The sequence below is a fragment of the Gadus macrocephalus genome, chromosome 19 (genome assembly GCF_031168955.1).
Source record: "Gadus macrocephalus chromosome 19, ASM3116895v1".
NCBI classification, from domain to species: Eukaryota; Metazoa; Chordata; class Actinopteri; order Gadiformes; family Gadidae; genus Gadus; species Gadus macrocephalus.
This window is the reverse complement of record NC_082400.1, coordinates 11,366,387-11,386,772: the sequence shown is the minus strand read 5'-3', so window position 1 is coordinate 11,386,772 and position 20,386 is coordinate 11,366,387. Positions and strand designations below refer to the sequence as shown.

At 48.5% G+C, this 20,386-nt stretch overlaps 1 protein-coding gene across 1 annotated transcript; it reads left to right on the top strand.

The window, feature by feature from the left end:
• Nucleotides 1-260: 260 nt before the first annotated feature.
• gnptab (N-acetylglucosamine-1-phosphate transferase subunits alpha and beta) lies at nt 261-20,347 on the top strand. Its single transcript, XM_060038651.1, has 21 exons — nt 261-577; nt 692-777; nt 917-1,036; nt 1,200-1,250; nt 1,646-1,851; nt 2,296-2,360; nt 2,757-2,891; nt 7,096-7,257; nt 8,213-8,392; nt 9,623-9,793; nt 10,447-10,570; nt 10,935-11,141; nt 11,707-12,758; nt 13,189-13,388; nt 13,790-14,009; nt 14,279-14,392; nt 14,815-14,900; nt 15,533-15,631; nt 15,974-16,141; nt 17,068-17,158; nt 18,451-20,347. Exons 1-21 carry the CDS (start codon nt 446-448, stop codon nt 18,520-18,522), a joined length of 3,741 nt encoding a protein of 1,246 aa, XP_059894634.1. The 5' UTR covers nt 261-445; the 3' UTR covers nt 18,523-20,347.
• Nucleotides 20,348-20,386: the final 39 nt, after the last annotated feature.

Genomic DNA, 20,386 nt, shown 5'->3' with positions numbered 1-20,386 from the left:
AATGTTAACATAAACTATAAAAACTTGGTGTCATAGGTGGGTTTTGAACCGGTGTCAAGGTAGAGCTCTCATTGCACATGTTCTACAGTTCGTCATAAGATAGCAAGCATCTAGTAAATGCAAGCTGGCTCTACCTCATATGAATATAAATGTCGCTTCAATAGTAAGTTTCAACCGTATACCTGGAATTCTGCAGACCTCGCTGTGTTGAAACTCCCCCTCCCCGCCCCTAGGTGGCGATAGAACAGACTCCAGAAAGGTGTCGAAACAGCGCGTCATCAACGTTGGGGAAGTATGTGTTGTCATGGGGTTGTCTGACTGGTCTGACACTTTGTCTGACTGTCAAGTGACAAGCATAGGGACTTCTGATGTTTACTCCCAAGAGTGCATTTAATCGTCGTTGTCGAATGAGTGAATTCATTGCTATGTTTTTCAAACGAGAGCCATGGTAATCATCAACTCCCTGCTCAAGCTCCTGCAGAGACAGACGTACACATGTCTGTCCCACCGCTATGGACTGTACATCTGCTTCGGTGGGCTTGTTCTCATGATTGTTTCCGCCTTCCAGTTCGGAGAGGTAAAATGCTTTCCGACATATGCATCACGATTTACAAGGAGAGTTGTGTGTGCACACGTGTGGTGGATATATTGGTGTGGCGTGGAGTTGACTGAATCCCTTCTGCACACACAGGTGTTGGTGGAATGGAGTCGGGATCAATACCATGTGTTGTTTGACTCCTATCGAGATAACATTGGAGGGAAATCTTACCAAAGCAGGTAAGAGACGCAATCTGACAAAGGAAATAGTGCTTTGACCTAACTACATAGGGGAGTTAATTGTGTACATCCTTGACAAGCTGGTTGTTTCTGTGGACTGGATCCCATGACATTGTTCTTCTGTTTTGAACGACGGCAGGCTATGCCTACCAATGCCAATCGATGTGGTTTACACGTGGGTGAATGGCACCGATATAGCACTTCTGAAGCAGCTGAAAACAGTCAGGGAACAGTTGGAGAAGGAGCAGCGAGCTATCAGGTAGCTTACATTATTATTGTTTTACATTTTTGCAAACAAGTTAAACCCTAATTACTCAAAATACCTTGTTATTGGGTATCCACTGGTTCTCTCTAACATGCATTTGCATATGAAACCTGTTTTGTGAATGGATCATAATGTATCACCTGTCTGTCCACCACAGGGAACGTTTGGGGAAAAATGCAAGTGTAACAACGGAGGTGCCAAATAACCGGTGAGACTGCTGGAATTTGATATAAAAATCAACATAATAATTCAACATTTATTTTCAGCACTAAACCACCTGTGACTTATTCTTAGCTCCACCAATAGCACAGGAAGCAGTGTATGAACCATGTCTGTCACGTTTATTGGTGCAATCATATTTCTTAAGAAGTATGACGTTTTCTAGAATAGATATTTCACTTTATGGCTGCAGCTTTGTCAACCCCCCCCCCCCCCCCATGTCAAAAGGGTAGTACAACGAGGAAGGCTAGACACAAAGGAAGTGTGTTGACTCATTCTCTGCCTGAACATTTTCTCACCTACAAACCCAATCTGAATAGTGGAAGTCATTGTTTGCTCTGCAAATTTGAATGCATCTGAAGAAACAAATGTTTGGGTTTTCAGTGCCAAACAAGAATGCCTGCTCACACACTGCATCGTAGCGCCCATGCTGGCCCTCGGCCCGGCCCTGCCCGCCAACGTCACGGTGAAGGACCTGCCGTCGCTCCTGTCGCCCTCCTTCTCCACGGCCAAGGAGCTCATGCTGGTCACCCAGCCCTTCCCACCGTCCACCACTGTCTCCGTGCTCATCTTCCACTCCCAGGCTGAAGGTCAGCTCGCTGAAAACCTGTTTTCAGTGTGTTGACGTTCGCAGTTCAATAAAACGCAACACACGGTATTCAAAACTCAGAGAAAAATGGCAGATGGAAGCCGAACTCTTAAATGACCTGGAAATTGTTACAGGGACCGGCAGGGTTACACAACCGACCACGTCGGTTTGTGGCAAAGGCCGCGGGCCTGAGCTTGCACACTCTTGGTTCTCACTTTAAGTTCCTGCAGTAATGGTGTTTAGGTGTTTTCATTTAAGGCCTTGTTCGCACAGTGAAATTGCCCAACGCACCAGGGCAGACAGTTTAAACTTTTAAACTTAAGTCTTCGGAATGAATCTTACAAGCACAACCCACACTGTTTGTGTCATAGTTCCTCTATGCAGTGACTCATAGAGATAGCTATTAGCTAATAATAACCAATCATTTCCCTGTTCTCTTCCAAAGCGGATAAAGCCTATAAAGACACATCTGGCGAAGACCTGAAGCACTCCATATCCAGATGTTACCTTGTGAGTTTCTTTTTCTCTACGATTCTGATAAATCTCTAATAAATTTGATTAGATTCAATCCTTCAGCCAAAGGTTTCTATGCATTTATGGCTTAGTGGTTAGCAGTGACGTCTCACAGCAAAAAGTTAATACATTTACACACTTTCTAAAATGTTATTCAATATAATAAACATATAATCCCATTTTCGTTATACATATTTACTCGATATTCCCTTGTCGCACTTTGCTCGACCAACGAGTACTGCTGCTTCTGACGAGTAACGGAGTCAATCTAAACAGTTCCCCACGTTGACCCCATGTTCACCAGTGACACCCCGTCAGTTTCCTGAGTGACGACGTCATTGTGTTTCCCCCCCTCCCCCCGCGGTGTTGATGAGTCCTTTGTTCCACTGACAGACCGCAGACCGAGAGGCCCCCGGGCTGGTCAGCATGCAGAGCCTGGCCTACCTGAGCGGCTTCCCCTCCACCTTTAAGGACACGGAGCAGCTCCGGGCAAAGCTGCCCTCCGTCATCACCAGCAAAATCAAAGAAGTGAGCCAGACACTAAACGCCTTTTCTAGAAGGCTTTGGTTTTGATACTTGGATGATGTGTGTGCTATCATTTATTTATTTTTTTGGGCTTTTAGTGTCAAACATTTACACAGCATTTATCATAACTTCTTTGTGTGCTCACCATTGTTACATTAATATTACACCTAGAAAAAAAGTCTCTCAAAAGCACACATTTCTTTGGTTACATTTTTTTATATTAGTGGCCTGTTACATGGTTTCTTACAGTTGCACAGGGAGTCTCGAACTGAATATTACTGAGACACAGTACTCGTGTATTTACACTGACACATGTAACAGCATGTACTTGATATGTACTGACTCTATTGTGTAACTTTACAGGGGGGTTAGGGTTAAGGTTAGGATCAGGTGCAAACAGCAATCCACAACACATTGTGTAGTTGCATGCTGTTGTAATGTTTTTACATATCGCATATGTGTAATAATGTATTATTACATAATATTTCACAAGTGTTGTTACACGTTTTCTTTTTGTTTTGATGCTGGCCACCTATGCTGGTAGATGTTTGCTCAGAGCAGGCATTCAATGTCAGTTTGCTCATTTATTTATCCTGCAAATATGCTCAGGGTGTAGCCTAAATACCTGGATCTCACGACTTGGCATTCCCTTTATTTTATTATTATGTTATATTTTCTCCATGTACTTGCAGAGGCATTTTATCATGCTCGCAGATTAGTTATTAGTTATTACCTTTTACATAGACAAATGTGCATTTGTTTAGAACAAATGTATGTTTATATTATATATACCGTGTGGGCAAATCGGCACTAAATGGTTCATCATCATTTTAAAAGGATGTTGCTTTCCAACACAAGAGGGCATTATTGTGTTGTTTTTGACTTGTTAGAACAGGGAACAATAGGGTTGTTATTCACAAAGGGTCATACTCATCAAGTCTATTCAGCCATTCTTATGCATTTATATTATTATGTTATTATTATATAATGATGATTGCAGTGTAAAACAGTAATCAAGTGATATTTGTGGAACAACAATAACTCTCCACAAGATGTCGAGCTGTGACTGCCCCATGATGCCCTGCGTGGTGTAGAGATTCTCTTGGAGTTCCAGCTGTGGGCCAAATAAGTGCTTGGTAATTTTACACATGGTACAACTGTAATCTGAATACTGGCTTATCTTGATTGTAGGACCATTCTTGCAGGGCAGACACTGAAGCCCTCCTCCTAAATATGGTGTTTTTCTATTTTAAAACGATTAGCCCCAGACGAGGATAAAGAGGACCTCATTTAGCATAGAGGCTGGGCGGCCACGTGTAGCTCTAACAATTTTCTCTCGTCAGAACTCGGCCCCTCCAAGGTATTCTGAGCGGGTGGGGGGTGGGGGGGGGATGCCAGAAACGGGATGGAACCTGTGAGCAAAGAGAACAAATTGGTCTGCCGCTTGTCTTGTGTTGGTCCAATCGCAACACTGGCCAGGCCCAGTAAGGACTAGCTGTACTGGCTGTGAATGAACTGGCCCTCGTGATGGTCGGCCAAACAATGGGAGTGCTCCGTAATTAGTAACACAAAAGCACGACACAGCTGACGATGATAATGCGAACAGATGATTTGTTGTAAGAATGGATTTGTTGTTTATGTGACGCTAGTGCTAGCATCTGATCTGTATCGCAGATCTTAGAAGCGGAGCAGGAGGGTTGATCAAATATTTGTAAAAAATAGGGGAAATAATTACATGATAAGCTTTATTTTTTGGGTTTTTAAATTACTTTGAATAAGACCACTGAATAAGTACTATAATACCCTTTGTTATTATGGTACTTAATAATTAGTACTAGTTGTTTATGATGATGTGGCCAGGAGACAATTTTCATCGTGTGTGTCTGCGTGTGCGTGTGCTTCTCCAGCACAAGCACACGCTGTGTGTTTCAATGTTCATGTGCATGTACACGCCTCAGCGTTGAGACGAATGGCGATGCCTTGCTCATCTTCCACGTATCTGTAGCGTCTGCCTTGCGGTCGTGTGCCATTGGCGCGCGGTGTGACCCGTGCCCCGTAACGAGACCCGTCTTAACCTGGCCGCTAGCTGAGCCTCCGCGGCACTTTAGCGGCTAACGCTAGGACAGCTGTAGGAGTGGCGCCAGCGCTTGAATGCTACGAAAGGTCACCAGGAATTCACTGACCTCCTCGCCGAGTCAACCCCACCAATGATACACACACAGATATGGCAGAACACACACAGACAAACACACACACACACACACAGACACACACACACGTGCACACAGAGACACACACACACACACACACACACACACACACACACACAAACACAGAGACACACACACACACGCACACAAAATGATACACACAAACACACAGTCTCAGAGGTGATAACAGCTGATGGCATGACTGCACTGACAAGTTATTGTAGAGGCCAGATTTACAGTGAGGGAGGAATAGGAGCTGCAGAGAAAAGAACACACAGGATCAAGTAGACATGTATTTAGTGTGTGTGTATGTGCGCTTGCAGTGTGTGTGTGTGTGTGTGTGTGTGTGGTTCTCCCCTTAAATGTCTGAAAGTGTTGTCAGCGTTCCTCTACTCACACGTGTCTGTTGATATATGTCTTTTGATAATATATAAGTGGGGCTCTGAGCTAATGTCAAGGTTCTTTCCTCCTGTTGCCAGGCGAATTCAGAGAGAGAGAGAGAGAGAGAGAATTTATAGCTGGCGTTAGACAGAGCGCAATGGTGATGAGAGATGGGCCCTCACCCCTATCGCCTGCACTCTCGTCTATATATCTCGGGTGTTTGAGTGTTTTGACGTCGCCGCCACCGCTGCTAATTGGTTTCTTCTGCCGCCACCTCGACTCAACCTGGGTTTAATGCTGTACAGATTCAGTTTGGCTATTTCACTGAAGTCTACTTTTGTGCCATTGCTGTCGGGCCAACGGTACGGCTGGGGCTATGGCTGGTGTTGGTATGGGTCAGAGGTCAAACAGGACGCGGTTGGTTCCGTGGTGATTCATATGTAGTTGGACAATGATCGGGATCTGGCAGCGCAGGCTGACAATCTGGTATCGAGGTTTCCACTTTGCCGCTCCGCTGGCGGTATCGCAGATGGGGATGCCACTTTATTTTCGTGTGTGTGTGACAGTCAGTCAATCAGTATACTGGTATTATTAATATGTTAAGTTATTATGCTGTCTGCATTCCACACCACATAACCCTCTGTGTGTGTGTGTGTGTGTGTGTGTGTGTGTGTGTGTGTGTGTGTGTGTGTGTGTGTGTGTGTGTGTGTGTGTGTGTGTGTGTGTGTGTGTGTGTGTGTGTGTGTGTGTGTGTGTGTGTGTTCATATACCTATAAACAGAGTGGTAATAAAACCAGGTTATGTCATCCGTGTTCCTGCTGTGTTTATGCAACAAGCACTAATCCTCACATCAAGCAGGACACGGTGTGGGGTCAAGTGTTAAAAAAAACACACACACACACACACACACACACACACACACACACAGGTGCCAACAGCAGGGTTTGTTTTCCTCGCCAATGGCCCGCGGGGTCTCAAGGTGTTGAAGCCCACAGACGGCGAGGCGCTAACTCTCCGGCCGTTCTTCAACCGACCAACTTGACCCAGAGGTCAGGGGTCAGCCAGGCCGACATTGAACCCCAGTCAAGTTCAAGTCTTTGTTTGTCTGACTCTGTGGTGGGACGCCTGTGTCTTACCAGAGCCCAGAGTCTCGTGTTTCACTGGGCTCTGCGTTCCTCCAGCCTGGGTTTGAAAACAAAACCCATATCACTTGTTTTATGTTTCAGTTTTGAATGACCAAATGTGGACGCGTGATATTCGTTGGTATTGATCAAGAAGAGATGAAAACAATCCTTTCATTTCTTCTAGTTATTCAAATAGATTGACCTGCCTATATGTTTACAAGGGGAAACTAAAAGAAAAGTGGTGTGTAATGTTCATATTTTTTTATTATTCAGTTTCTTTTATCTGCATTCATCCTTGTGATGATTATGCATTAATCCTACTGATAACTATTGTTAGTTTACTGTCATGTTCGACCGTGTTACAAGGGAACATTTAACAAGGCCTATGTAGTGGTTGTGGTGGTGGTGGTGGTGGTGGTGGTGGTGGTGGTGGTGGTGGTAGTAGTAGTTAACAAAATAGAATATTAACATGTGTGTGTGTCTTCCCTCCAGTTCGAGCTGTACTCCGAGGCCAGCATCGCCCTGCTCCACCTCAACGGGCCTCAGGACTTCAGTGACCTGAGCCAGCAGGCCCGGAAGAACCTGACCCTGGACGGGAAGGAGCTCACCATCGGGCCCGCCTACCTGTTCTGGGACCTCACCGCCATCTCTCAGGTGGGCCCCCCTTTAGTCAAATAGACATATAAAACTACTAGAGTATTTTGGGGTTCTTGAGCGGCGGTGTTTTGGATTGGTGTGATTTGGAACACATTTTTAAGAGAAATCAATAGTTTCCAATGGTGAAAAATAAGAGGATATTTCTGCTCTAGCTAGTCAGAGGCAGATTGGGTCAAAATATGTCGACGCACAAATTGGAGGTGAATATAGACTGACAATAACATGCACAGTATTGCAAAAGCTATGTTTGTATTGTCAAGGTTTCCGCCGTGTGGAAACTTTGAAGAGCAACTTGACGACAAAGTGTGTTGACCTCAATTTCCCTAATTTCGCCATCACTGGTGCAATCCAGTTTGTGGCAAACAGTCTTTTCATCTCTGAACTGCAGATTGGTAGACTGGGTAGCCCCGCCCATTCTGCCGGCGATTGGAATTCTCCCTGCAATAGGGTCTGGAGAAGAGCAATACATTTCCGATTTTTTTGCAGGAGCCAATCACCAAGCTGGCTTTTCCCCCTTTCCCCTGCGCTATTGGCTGGTTTAACAAAATGACCAAAGGGAAGCGACGGCAAGCAGCCAATCGCGTACAGAGTCAGTTGAACTAGGCCCGTTAAACACGCCTCTTGTGTTGAAGAAAATGACGGCAGCTTCCCCAGACCAATGTGCAATCTACGATTGAGCTTGGTCTGGCAATAGCCAGACTAGCAGATTGGGTCAAATACAAATTGAGGGTGAATATAGACTAACAATAACATAACAGAGTGTTGCAAAAATTGTGTTGACCTCTATTTCCCTAATCACGGGCTGAAATCCAGTTTGTAGTCAACAGTCCTTGCAGATTGATATCAGCCAACAATCTGAAGTGGACCAAATCCAAGAGTCACGAGACACTACAGGATTCCACTCACTCCCTCCCTCCCATTTCCTCCCTCCCCTCTCCCATTTTGGCTCCAGTCCAAACGGGACGAGGACGTGTCGGCAAGCCGGTTTGAGGACAACGAGGAGCTCCGCTATTCGCTGCGCTCGGTGGAGAAACACGCCCCCTGGGTGCGTCACATCTTTGTGGTGACCAATGGGCAGATCCCATCGTGGCTCAACCTGGACAACTCCAGGATCACTGTGGTCGCTCACCAGGTACAGTCTCCGGTTGCATGAGACCCTGTAGAGATGTTTCATGAGCAATAGTTTATCATTTGTTTTCAATATTTTCATTCAATCAAATCTTCACGGTAAGTGTGTCGAAAACAAAACTAAATCAATTAATAACGACAGACAACATAAAAAATGAAAACAAATATGTGTATGACCAGGCAAAATATATATTAATCTTAACAAAATATATTTTAAATGATGAAGGTTAAAAAAAATATATAGATATATGCAACAAAAATATTTTGCATTTAAAGTTTCCTTCTGCAAAGAAAATAACTGTCCTTTCTTCTGAATATCAGAGTTTATCTCTTCTGATATTTTGGTAAAATAAAATATATTTGTTTCTAGGGCCCGACCGATATTGATTTTTGAGTGCCGATGCCGATGCCGATTATTTTCAGAGAAAAATTACGATTACGATTTAATCTGCCGATTAATATATATATATTTTTTTAAATAAATAAATAATATAAAACATAGTTTTTGATACCTTAAATATACTTTAAACACTTTTGACGAATATGTGAATTGAATGCAGAACCTTTGAGTGTTTTAGAATACATTTACAGTCAAAAATGAGTGTAATGTAAAATGTAAAATAAATAAATAACTCCCAATGTGCTGCGCTCGTGAGCAGTGACTAACACGTGCGTGCTGAGCAGTATGGTCTCACCGTTAGAGTCTACAGTATAACAAATTAACATGGCCTGGGACCTAAAGAAAAACAGGCACAACATGCTCAAACAACGCGTCTTGTGTACAGTGGTGAGGTGAGCGCGCAGCTGCCTGAGCGAGCGTGCTTTCATGTTGCACGGTAAAATTCAATCTCCTTTTTTCCAGCTAAAGTTGTTAGTTAGCAAGGCGAGTAGGAGCGCAATCTGCAGGATACTAATCGCAATAACATTTATAAAAAAATAAATAAAAAAAATCGGTTGTAATCTGCGTCTTTTTGGCCGATGCCGATTATTTTCAAAAAGGCTATAATCGGCCGATTAAATCGGCAGGCCGATAAATCGGTCGGGCCCTATTTGTTTCCTTATTTCACTAAATGTTATTCTGGAACTGTATTAATGCCTTTAACCATTATATTTGGCCTCATCGTATATTGAATTGATCATTTATTTGTCTAATGTCTCAACAAATGTAAGTCCTGTACGTAATGCTGTGCAGATTGTACTTCTAATAAACACGATTGCGTTTTGGCGTTCCCAGGACATCTTCCAGAACCAGAGCCACCTGCCCACCTTCAGCTCCCCGGCCATCGAGACCCACATCCACCGCATCCCCGGCCTCTCCCAGAAGTTCATCTACCTCAACGACGACGTCATGTTCGGCAAGGACGTGTGGCCGGACGACTTCTACAGCCACTCCAAAGGACAGAAGGTGCCTCCCTCCCTCCTCATCCGCCTCGTCATCGTCCTCTTGCTCGTCTTTATCGCCCTAACCCTCTTCCTTCCTCTTCCTTCCTCATCCTCCTCCTCCTTCTCCTCTTCCTCTGCCGAAAGACCGAAGGTGCCTGCCTCCCTGCTCTTCCTCATCTTCACACTCCTCCCCCTAATCCTCCTCCTCCTTCTCCTCCTTTTTCTCCCTCCCTCCTTTCCTTCTCCCGCCCTCCTTTCCTTCTCCCGCCCTCCTTTCCTTCTCCCGCCCTCCTTTCCTTCTCCCTCCCTCCTTTCCTTCTCCCGCCCTCCTTTCCTTCTCCCTCCCTCCTTTCTCATTAAAGCAAAGCTGTAATTCACTGAAACCCCATCGGCTGTTATTTGAGATGTAAACAAACCCCTGCCTTAAAGGAGAGACAAAAAGAACATTGAGGTCAATCGTCCAACTCTTCCTACATCTCGTCAGCTGAAACAGAGTTCATGTTGCAGATCACGATTTATTTCACACCACGCATGGAGCAATGATCTCTTGTGATGGAAAATAGCTGAGGAAGTCGGTTCCCCTCTCAGGATTGGGTATCGTGACTCAGTGACGGCATAGCAGCCTCCTCGTGACCTACAGAATGGTGACCTTTAACCCCTTGTCCTTCCTCTCAGGTCTACCTCACCTGGCCCGTGCCCAACTGTGCCGAGGGCTGTCCTGGGTCCTGGATCAAAGACGGCTACTGCGACAAGGCCTGCAACAACTCGGCCTGCGACTGGGACGGGGGAGACTGCCTGGGTGAGGGGGAGGGAGAGAGAGGGAGAGACCTTGCCCTACATGGTGCATACTGTCTGTGGTTTGATTGTGTGGCCTCTCTGTACTTGATGGCGAGCTGACGTTGTTGTTGGTGCACTAATAGAGAAGCAGTTTGAGTCTATTGAGGTCCCCATTTAGATGTTCTGCACCAAACTGAAGAGAGCTGTCGTCAATGTGTTTGGACTTTATATGCTCTCACTTTTTGCATTTTTTTAATCTTTATTTTGTGATTTCTGAGAGAACCTCGCCAAACGTTTAGCCAAATCAAAGTTTATCCTGTCGTACACTGGGACTCGTTTGCTTCTGTTGTGGACGTGTTTCTGACCATCTGACCTCTGACCCCCAGGTACCGGGGGCAACAGCCGGTTCGCGGGCGTGGCCGGGCTGGGCGCGGCGGGAGGGGCCGGGGCTCAGCCCTGGCAGTTTGCCGGCGGCCTGGGCGCCGTGTCCTACTGCAACCAGGGCTGCGCCAACTCCTGGCTGGCGGACAAGTTCTGCGACCAGGCCTGCAACGTGCTCGCCTGCGGCTTCGACGTGGGGGACTGCGGCAAAGGTGCGTCTCAGCCCCCCCCCAATCTGTGTCTATCTTTGGTCTACCAACCCCCCCCCCCCCCCAGAAGTTCTCCCACAAACACACTGACACTACCCTCATTACACATTATCAAGACCTAGTTTGGTTTCCACGTGGTTTTGTGTGTGTGGGTTGAATGGGTTGTGATGTAACCAATTTCCATTAGTCATAAATGTTCAGGTGTGTTGTTATGTTATTATTACAACATTGTATGTTATAATGTTATGTTGTCGGGTTTCTAAACCCTTCATCATATTGTTAGACGACAAAGAAAACAGACAAAAATCTTATTTAGCTTTGATCCCCTTTAACTAATGCTCATCTTTCGGCTGGGTTCCTAAGAAATAAAACAAAAAAAAATTGATTTTAAAATATCTAAATATTGTGTATTATTTTGTGGCCTTAAAGTACTGCAACATTTAATAAAACTCTACTGTTAGTCTGGTTGAGAACTACTAACCGCGGCCCCTGTGAGGCTCCAGCTGCGTCTCTATTAGCGCTCCGCCCGATAACGAGCGATGTGATTCGCCGTCATGCCCCTCCCCAGACCGCTTCGACCAGATGCACCGGGTGGCCCTGCGGCGCAACCAGAGCCTCTACGCCGTGCCGCGCGGCGAGCTGCGGCCCTACCTCAGCTTCGAGGGCGTGGCGCGGCGCGTGTCCGAGGCCACGGTGGGCGAGCACGCCGTGGTGCGCCACACCTCGGTGGCCAACAAGTGGAAGACGCTGCACCTGCTGCTGCTGCCCGGCCACAACGCCACGCGCGTCCACTACAACCTCACCTGCCAGGGCGACGACGACGACGCCCCCTTCACCCTGCGCTTCAGCGTCGCCGTGGACACCCGGGAGCTGCCGCCGCCCCCGCCGAAGTCGAACGCCTCCCAGCCCCTGGTGGAGGGGGGAGGCGGGGGAGGGGGGCCGGCGGTGGACGGGGACGAGGACCCCAAACCCACGGCCGACCCCGAGACGCCGTTGCCCTTCCCGGACGTCCCGGAGGACCGGAGGGGTCCTCGCGTGCGGACGGCGGCCCCCGGGGAGACGCGGGCGGCCGTGGAGGTGCCCGACGTGGACGGGGCCGCTCTGCCCGAGGGGGTCCGCGGGGAGCTGAGGCGGCTGGAGGAGAAGCTGCAGGGGGGGGACATCACGCTGAAGGGGTATAATCTGACCAAGGCCACCCTGCTGGGGCCCTACCGCGCCCAGGGGGACGGGGGGGTAAGGGGGGGCAACGCCTCGAAGGTACCGGAGGAATCGACCAGGGGTCCCGTCGGGGACCGTCCCGTCGGGGAGCAGCCCGTCGGGGACCGTCCCGTCGGGGAGCAGCCCGTCGGGGACGCAGAGAGGGTCCCGCCGCCGTCGCCGGCCGGACTGCGGGTAGAGAAGGGGGACTCGCCGGGGAGGCCCCAGTCCACCTCCAAGCTGCTGGGCACGTTGGTGGGGGCCCTGCCCAAAGCCAAGGCCCCGGAGCCCCGCCCGGAGGAGGCCGGAGCCGCAGGCTCAGAAAGGACCCCCGCGGGCAGGAAGCTCCAGCAGTACAACGCCCCCCCGGACCCCGGCTTCCTGCCCTGGGAGAGGAGCAAGAGCTTCAGCGGACTCTTCCAGGCAAGTGGTTCCCTCCATGTGACCGTGGCGGAGTTCTGGTCCTTGTGACGGAAATCTGGCCTTTGAGCACGTTTGTTGCTTGTTAATTATTTTAGTGCTAAATAGACTCTCTGGTGGTGCGGCCTAGTTTCGTGCATTCATGTTAATTTCCGTGCTCTCGCGTCACATGTGTGTCCGTGTTTTCACGTGCACAGCCGTGCTTTTGTGTTGCATTTTTGTGTTTTCTCCGGTTTTCTGTGTTTCGATGTGTGTAATTCCTTGATTTTATGTGTGTGTCCATTTCTTTTGATGTTATGTTCCCCGGTTTTACACACGGATCTCGGTGTGAACGTGTCACGTTTTCCCCCGGGTTTTCACACATCCATTCTTTCTCACACCTATCTGGCTCGTCACCCGCATTCCCGTGTCCGACCACACGGCGGCGGAGCAGGAGGGGGAGCGGCTGCGGCGGGAGCTGGCGTACCGGGCGGACGGAGGCGCCGCCGGCCGCCGGCTCCAGGACACGTTCGCCGACTCGCTGCGCCACGTCAACCGGCTGCTCAACGGGCAGTTCGGCTTCACCTCCCGCAAGGTCCCCGCCCACATGCCCCACATGATCGACCGGCTCGTCATGCAGGAGCTGCAGGACACGTGAGTGAGGCCCCGCCCCCCCCCCCCCCCCAGAGCACCTGATTGGCCCGCGAGTCACGGGGGGATGGTTTTATAAAAGGAGAACCGTCTGTTTGTTTCACAACCTGTGTAGGAAGTGGCACACCTGGAAGTTGATGGGCATATGCAAAAATAAATACATCATTATATAAAACCACAGTACATTTGATAACATTATGTCCAGTAGAAGAAAATAGATATTTCCTTCGACTGGGCTATAGTGTGTGTCTGTGTCTGTGTCTTGTGGGTGTGGGTCTGTGTGTGTGTCTGTGTGGTATGTTGCATTACAATATTATATATACTGGTCCCTATGAACAGGAAGAGAAACAAAGACCAAATAAAGCTCTGTGGTTCTACCCACTCTCCCCCCGCGGCCCCTCCAGGTTCCCGCTGGACTTCGACCGGACGTCGGAGCACCGCGTGCGCCACTCGGAGGACATGCAGTTCGCCTTCTCCTACTTCTACTTCCTGATGAGCGCGCTGCGGCAGCTGGACGTGGCGTGCGTCTTCCAGGAGATCGACACGGACCGCTCCGGCGTGCTGTCGGACCGCGAGATCCGGACCCTCGCCACGCGGGTCCACGAGCTGCCCCTCAGCCTGCAGGTCAGCTCATTGGTCGGGGAAAAAATGTATAAAAGACTGTGTGGCAAATGTGTTTATATCATGATGAGGTCTCAGGAGAACCCTTACGCGGTCGACCCTCATTAGCTAGTGCTGCTCTTTGTGTTGTTTCATAAAGTGTGTGTGTGTGTGTGTGTGTGTGTGTGTGTGTGTGTGTGTGTGTGTGTGTGTGTGTGTGTGTGTGTGTGTGTGTGTGTGTGTGTGTGTGTGTGTGTGTGTGTGTGTGTGTGTGTGTGTGTGTGTGTGTCCAGGATCTGACCAGCCTGGAGCAGATGTTGATCAACTGCTCCAAGACTCTACCCAGCAACCTGACCCAGCTGGACGCTGTCAGCCCCTCCCAGGAGTCCTACTACGACCCCAGCATGGTGAGAGCAGCCCGGAACATCCCTCTCCCCACTCGGTCACACCCTGACCGGTCAATACTAGTGTCCGCCCCAGGGTGATGCTTCCACAGGGTTTTGCTCCTACTGTTTTACTTCTGATCACCATTTGCATTTAAAGAGCTTTGCTATTCTATATCATTGGTCAGATTTAGAAAAACGACGTAATGTTCAGACTTTATCGCAGAAATGCGTCTGAAGCAGTACTAGTACTATGTATATTTGAAAAAAGCCAAAAGGGATTCCCCTTTAAAGAAAACGTCCGACATGCCAAATAAGATATGGCCATCATGGGTTTTGCAAGAGCCACACACATTCCCCACACACTGAAGGAGATCCTCACTGACATGCTCACTGAAGTGTTCAAAGCATTTGACTGTGTTGGTTGTCTCTGGTTGACTCCACAGCCCCCCGTGACCAAAGGCCTCGTGCTGCACTGTAAGCCCATCACCGAGCTCATTCACAAGGCCTTCAAGGACCAGAACAAATACAAGTAGGTCCTCCACCACCACGCCCAGGGGATACCCAAGGCCCCAGTGGGCCTAAGACCCAAGGCCCCAGTGGGCCTAAGACCCAAGGCCCCAGTGGGCCTAAGACCCAAGGCCCCAGTGGGCCTAAGACCCAAGGCCCCAGAGGCCTAAGACCCAAGGCCCCAGAGGCCTAAGACCCAAGGCCCCAGAGGGCCTAAGACCCAAGGCCCCAGTGGGCCTAAGACCCAAGGCCCCAGTGGGCCCAAGGCCCCAGTGGGCCTAAGACATGTTCGCACAGGACAAGGCTTCCATACCTCAGGGTCAAGGTCTGCAGAGAACAAGATGGAAATGGTGTTAGGGGCTTAGGGTTGGGGTTTGGTTTTAGGGTTAGGGATTGGTTTTAGGTTTGAGGGTTTGGTTCAGGGATAGGTTTTAGGGATGTGGTTTGGTTTAAGGGTTTGGTTTAGGGCTTGGTTTTATTGTTAGGGGTTGGTTTTAGGGTTATAGATTGGTTATAGGGTTTGGGTTTACTTAAGGTTTGGTTTCAGGGTAAGGCTTTAGTTTGGTTGATTTAAGGTAAGGTATTAGGTGGGTTCAAATGTAGTGTGATTTAATTGATACGATGTACGTTGTTCTCCTCTCGTCTGTGTTGCAGGTTTGAGATCATGGGGGAGGAGGAGATCGCCTTCAAGATGGTGCGCACCAACGTGTCCCACGTGGTGGGCCAGCTGGACGACATCAGGAAGAACCCCAGGTCAGAGAGAAGCCAGGGGGATTTCCCTTTAGATTCACTTCTTTGTATTGTATTTTCAGTTTAGTTTCCGTTTGAAAGATCCCATTCTTTGAAGTTTAGGTGATTAAGAAAAAAAATAAAAATTTCCAAGACTTAAAAAGTGACAATGTTTTTATGGAAATAACGGACGGAATGCTCTGAATACAACATACAATAAATAAAAATTTAATTCTGAGCACACTGGTGGTCATTTATTTCAATTAATAAAAATGTTTTGATGAATTGATGCAAAATTATTTAGGACAAATAATTAGATAAATAATGTATAATGACAACTACCCCTTTGTCTTCCTGCCCTGGCAGGAAGTTCATCTGTCTGAACGACAACATCGACCACGGCCACAAGGACGCGTCCACTGTGAAGGCGGTACTCCGGGACTTCTACGAGTCCATGTTCCCCCTGGCGTCGCAGTTCGAGCTGCCCAGGGAGTTCCGCAACAGGTTCCTGCACATGGACGAGCTCCAGGAATGGTAGGTCCAACGCGGAGAGGGACTCTGTATACTCGCAACACTCGGAATCGGCGTGTTTGCATAAGGTGACAAACTGTTTGCCGAGAATGGCTGTTTCGAAAGGCTGCAATATGGCCAATGAGTTTGTTTAATGGCACCAGGAGTTGCCTACCATCTCTTCTGCAGTCCCTGCTTTGAGCGATCCAACATCGTGTGCATCATCCCTCCCAATCGCATCAAGTCTTGCGTCAAAGTGTTTCTCCTTGAAGGAAACCTAGAGCGGTTACACTGAACGCGGGATGCCGCCATCTTGGTTCCATCTCGATCCTCGACGCCCCGGTGTCGGGGCGTCGAGGATCGAGATGGAACCAAGATGGCGGCTAGGTGAGGAAGGCCGATAGGTGCACAGCTCTTATTCAGACCAGGGGTATTTCAGACGCGCGTAGTGCATAAAGAAATACCGACGACCCATGGGGTCATTCTAGTGTTGCCGTGAGCTGAACATTCATCGAGTAGTTTCCCTTGTCGTTTTATCCTTTGCCACTGTGTTCAGATTGTCAGTACCTGGGGGGTGTTATAGGCTTAGAGAGGGGCCGGGTCATGTTCTCTAGGGGCCCCTAGGGGGAGATCTTTTTAAAATTAGACCGTCCCCATTGGATAAGTTTAGACTCTGCACCAGTGTCTTTTTATACCCTAGACCCAGACGCGCACCATTTATTAAGCCCTGTCATCTGAGTGGGTGTTGTGTTGGCAAACTAACGGGGGGGTGATTTCACTTTATCACTCTGTTGCTCTTTTGAACCCTGCTGCACACACGCGTATATTGGCTGTTATTAAAGTGTGTGTGTGTGTGTGTGTGTGTGTGTGTGTGTGTGTGTGTGTGTGTGTGTGTGTGTGTGTGTGTGTGTGTGTGTGTGTGTGTGTGTGTGTGTGTGTGTGTGTTCTAGGCGTGTTTACCGGGACAAGCTGAAATTCTGGACCCACTGTGTGCTGGTGACCCTTGTCGTGTTCACCGTCCTGTCCTTCTTCGCCGAGCAGGTCAGTACGAGACACGCGCATAAACACACCCATCACACTGTGAAACCGCCGCCACCACATAAACACAGACACACACCTGCCTGCGCCCTCCTTTGGGGTTCCATGATTCACGGTGGAGCTCTGATTCCTGGCCTCGCCAACTGAAATACTTTGGACCCGCTTCCATCTCACATGTCCCTCCACACACACACACACACACACACACCCCCACCCACACCCACACCCACACACACACACACAGTCTCTCTGGAGTGTCGTCATCCTTTCTTCTACAAGAGACAGGTGATGAAGCCATCACTCTGTTGTCGTCTGGCTTTCATTACTGAAACACGCACGCACACACACACACACACAAACACACACACACTCCTACCCGATGCTATCTTAACATATGAGATCTCGTCCCCTGGGCATCCCAGTGGCCAAGCTGAGATTACCGCCAAGAAGTATTTACACACTCCACGGCTCTCGCAGTAGGCTGAAGACGGTTTCCGGTTGCCTCACCAGTAAACCAGAATGAAGGTCAACTGTTGACAGACTTATGATGATAAACCTCCTCGAGCCCATTGACACACTGTTTCTCAATTACACACTCGCACACCTGAGCCCCTTAGAGCTGTATGGACAGTGTTGTCTTCAGACGTAGCCTCTAGCCGACACATCTTTTTTGTGTTAGGCACCTGATCCGGGAGATGAATTCGCTAGTACGCAACCAATCAGAGTTTCCAATGGTTCCAACGCTCTAAGACTTTGCATGTTGCAATCTGACCAGACACCGTCCGCGCGGTTCCAAAAGCTGAACACATCGTACAGAATTGTTCCCGAACTCGTCCCGAGTCTCCCCAAACGTTTCAGAAGGCCAACGGTTGGGCCGGTGTGTTCCACGCTTATCAGCCAGGGTCTGGGTCCTAACACTAACAACCAGTGTGGAACGTGTCCCACCGCCTCCACTAGATCAGCTTTTCCAACACCACAGGGGATTGCACTGGGTCATAAACTCCTCTTTGGCAGAGAATCCCAGTTACCCAAGGCCATGTCCTTATCACCCTTACTCAGTTAACATTCAACTGATTTATTGTTTTGGCTTCCTGGTTGCATTTTTTTAATGATATCTCGTCTGACTCTGTGTCTTTTCCTCTGTATGTCTCTCTCTCTCGGTCTGTGTCTCTCATTCTGTGTGTGTGTGTCTCTTCCTCTGTCCGTCTGCTTCTGTTTCTCTTCCTCTCTATGTCTCTGCCTTGGTATGCGTCTGTGTCTCTGTCTCTCTGCCTCTCTCTCTCTCTCTCTCTCAGTTGATCCAGCTGAAACGCAGGCTGTTTCCCAGACGCCGGGTAAGCCAGGAGAACAACTCTGAGCGGGTGTGAATGAAAGGAAGGTCCTTGCCCTTAGCTTCCCTCCGTGCTTGGCTGTCACCACTACACCTTCTCCCGGCTCCCTGCAAAGCCTTGCCTGCCCTCCCTCCCTCCCTCACCCCTCCATGAGGTGAGAAACATGGGTGAATGAGCGTGAGGTAAGCGGTGTGTGACCAACGCGAGGAGAAAACAAGCAAAGAAGAACCACCACGACGTCGCTACGTCTCGTCCCGTTATGTCATCCCCGACGGCGCTTGAACAAACGAAACATGTCCGGAGATGACGGTTGAGTTGAACACTTTAACGCTGCCGTCACCGCAGTCCCTCCAACTGTTGTGGAGCCAGAGTCCCCCGTCTCTATCCCCCCCCACACGCTAACGCACAAACACACGTACACTCAAACTCGCACTCGGGCCAAACACACGTACACTCATTCTCGCACTCGTGCAAACACACGCACACATACACACACAAACGGACACACAGACGCACACACTGCCCCGACGGTGTCACCAATGTCAACCCCACTCTCTGGTCCTCCATCCTCCCTCGGCGTGTGAGTGATGACCTGCTGAGGTGTGAGACACCAGAGCCGACCAACGGGTCAGCTGGGAGGTCCTGTGAAGTGGACCCAAGTTTACAGTCTTAACCGCTAGCCTTGTGACAGACATTTCCTAGCCTGGACCTGATGAGATAATAATTATAATAATAACTATGATGATAACGACGACGATAGTACTAACGAATACAATAGGGTTCCTACTGATTTCGTAGGTGCCCCGAATTAATGGGAGTCATGACGATGGAAAAAATTGCCACGCTTCTTTGTTTGTCTTGTTTACCTGCTGTTGAGAATCAAAAAAAAAACACAAACTAAAACTTGAAGTGCCTTTCCTGACAGGTGTGTAGAATACTTAAATCGTTCCCACAATGCATCTGCTGCTTGTCGGTTGATCCGTCGTTTTGCGCCGTCTTTCAGAATACGTAGACGTCCTCTTTGATACGTGGTCCCGTCCCCAACGCGGTCACCCCAGGGGGACCCGCCTGACCCGGGCTTCTGATTGGTTGTTTTGTGTTGAATGAAGAAGTGTGAGTGTTAAGCCCCATGTGATTGGACGACCGCCGGTATGTGTCCCTGTGGGACCCAATAGGCTCTGCTTGTGTCTGAAATTCAGACCCTTCCCTGACACTCCTCCACCAATCCACCTCTTTGCATGCTTTCTAGATGTGTTTTTTTTATTTGATTCATACCGATAATTAATTTAAAGGGTAGAAATCCCCCTCTCTATCACTTTTATTTTTCTACTCTAACCATTTCTGGTTGGGTCTCACAGTGTTGTTGAAAAGGTTTAAAAAAAAAAACTGCCAAGTGTTTTCGGTAAAAAAATTGAGCGAGTAATGTACGTTCTGATGTTTTACTGCGGCCCTCCGAAACAAGCTGCATACATATTTCGTGATACCTTCACCCATGTTTTCTTCTTCCTCTGACAACCTTGTTTGTCTCCTGTGCTCAAGGAAGTACTCCACACTGGGTTTTCCTGCCCTTTTTTTTTAACAATCGTCTTTAAATCTATGTGAAAATTGCGTCAACTTAAATGCCACGGGCAGCAGGTTGAGTGTTTATCTGCAGCCCTGACGATCGACTCCATCCTTAGGATACTACAGAAGTTGACTCCTAATACAACCGACTACCCCATAGGATCTGAAATGTTTTCCGCTGCGTGATAACCCTAGTTTACACGCATGCACACTGAGTAACATATTTATAAACCGTCAGATTTCGTTCGTTGGATGTGTGCCCGAGTCTCCATGACTGCAATAAAATGATTTTGGTTCACTTTGTGTTCTTGGGTTTGTTGTGGTTGAATCAAAAGAC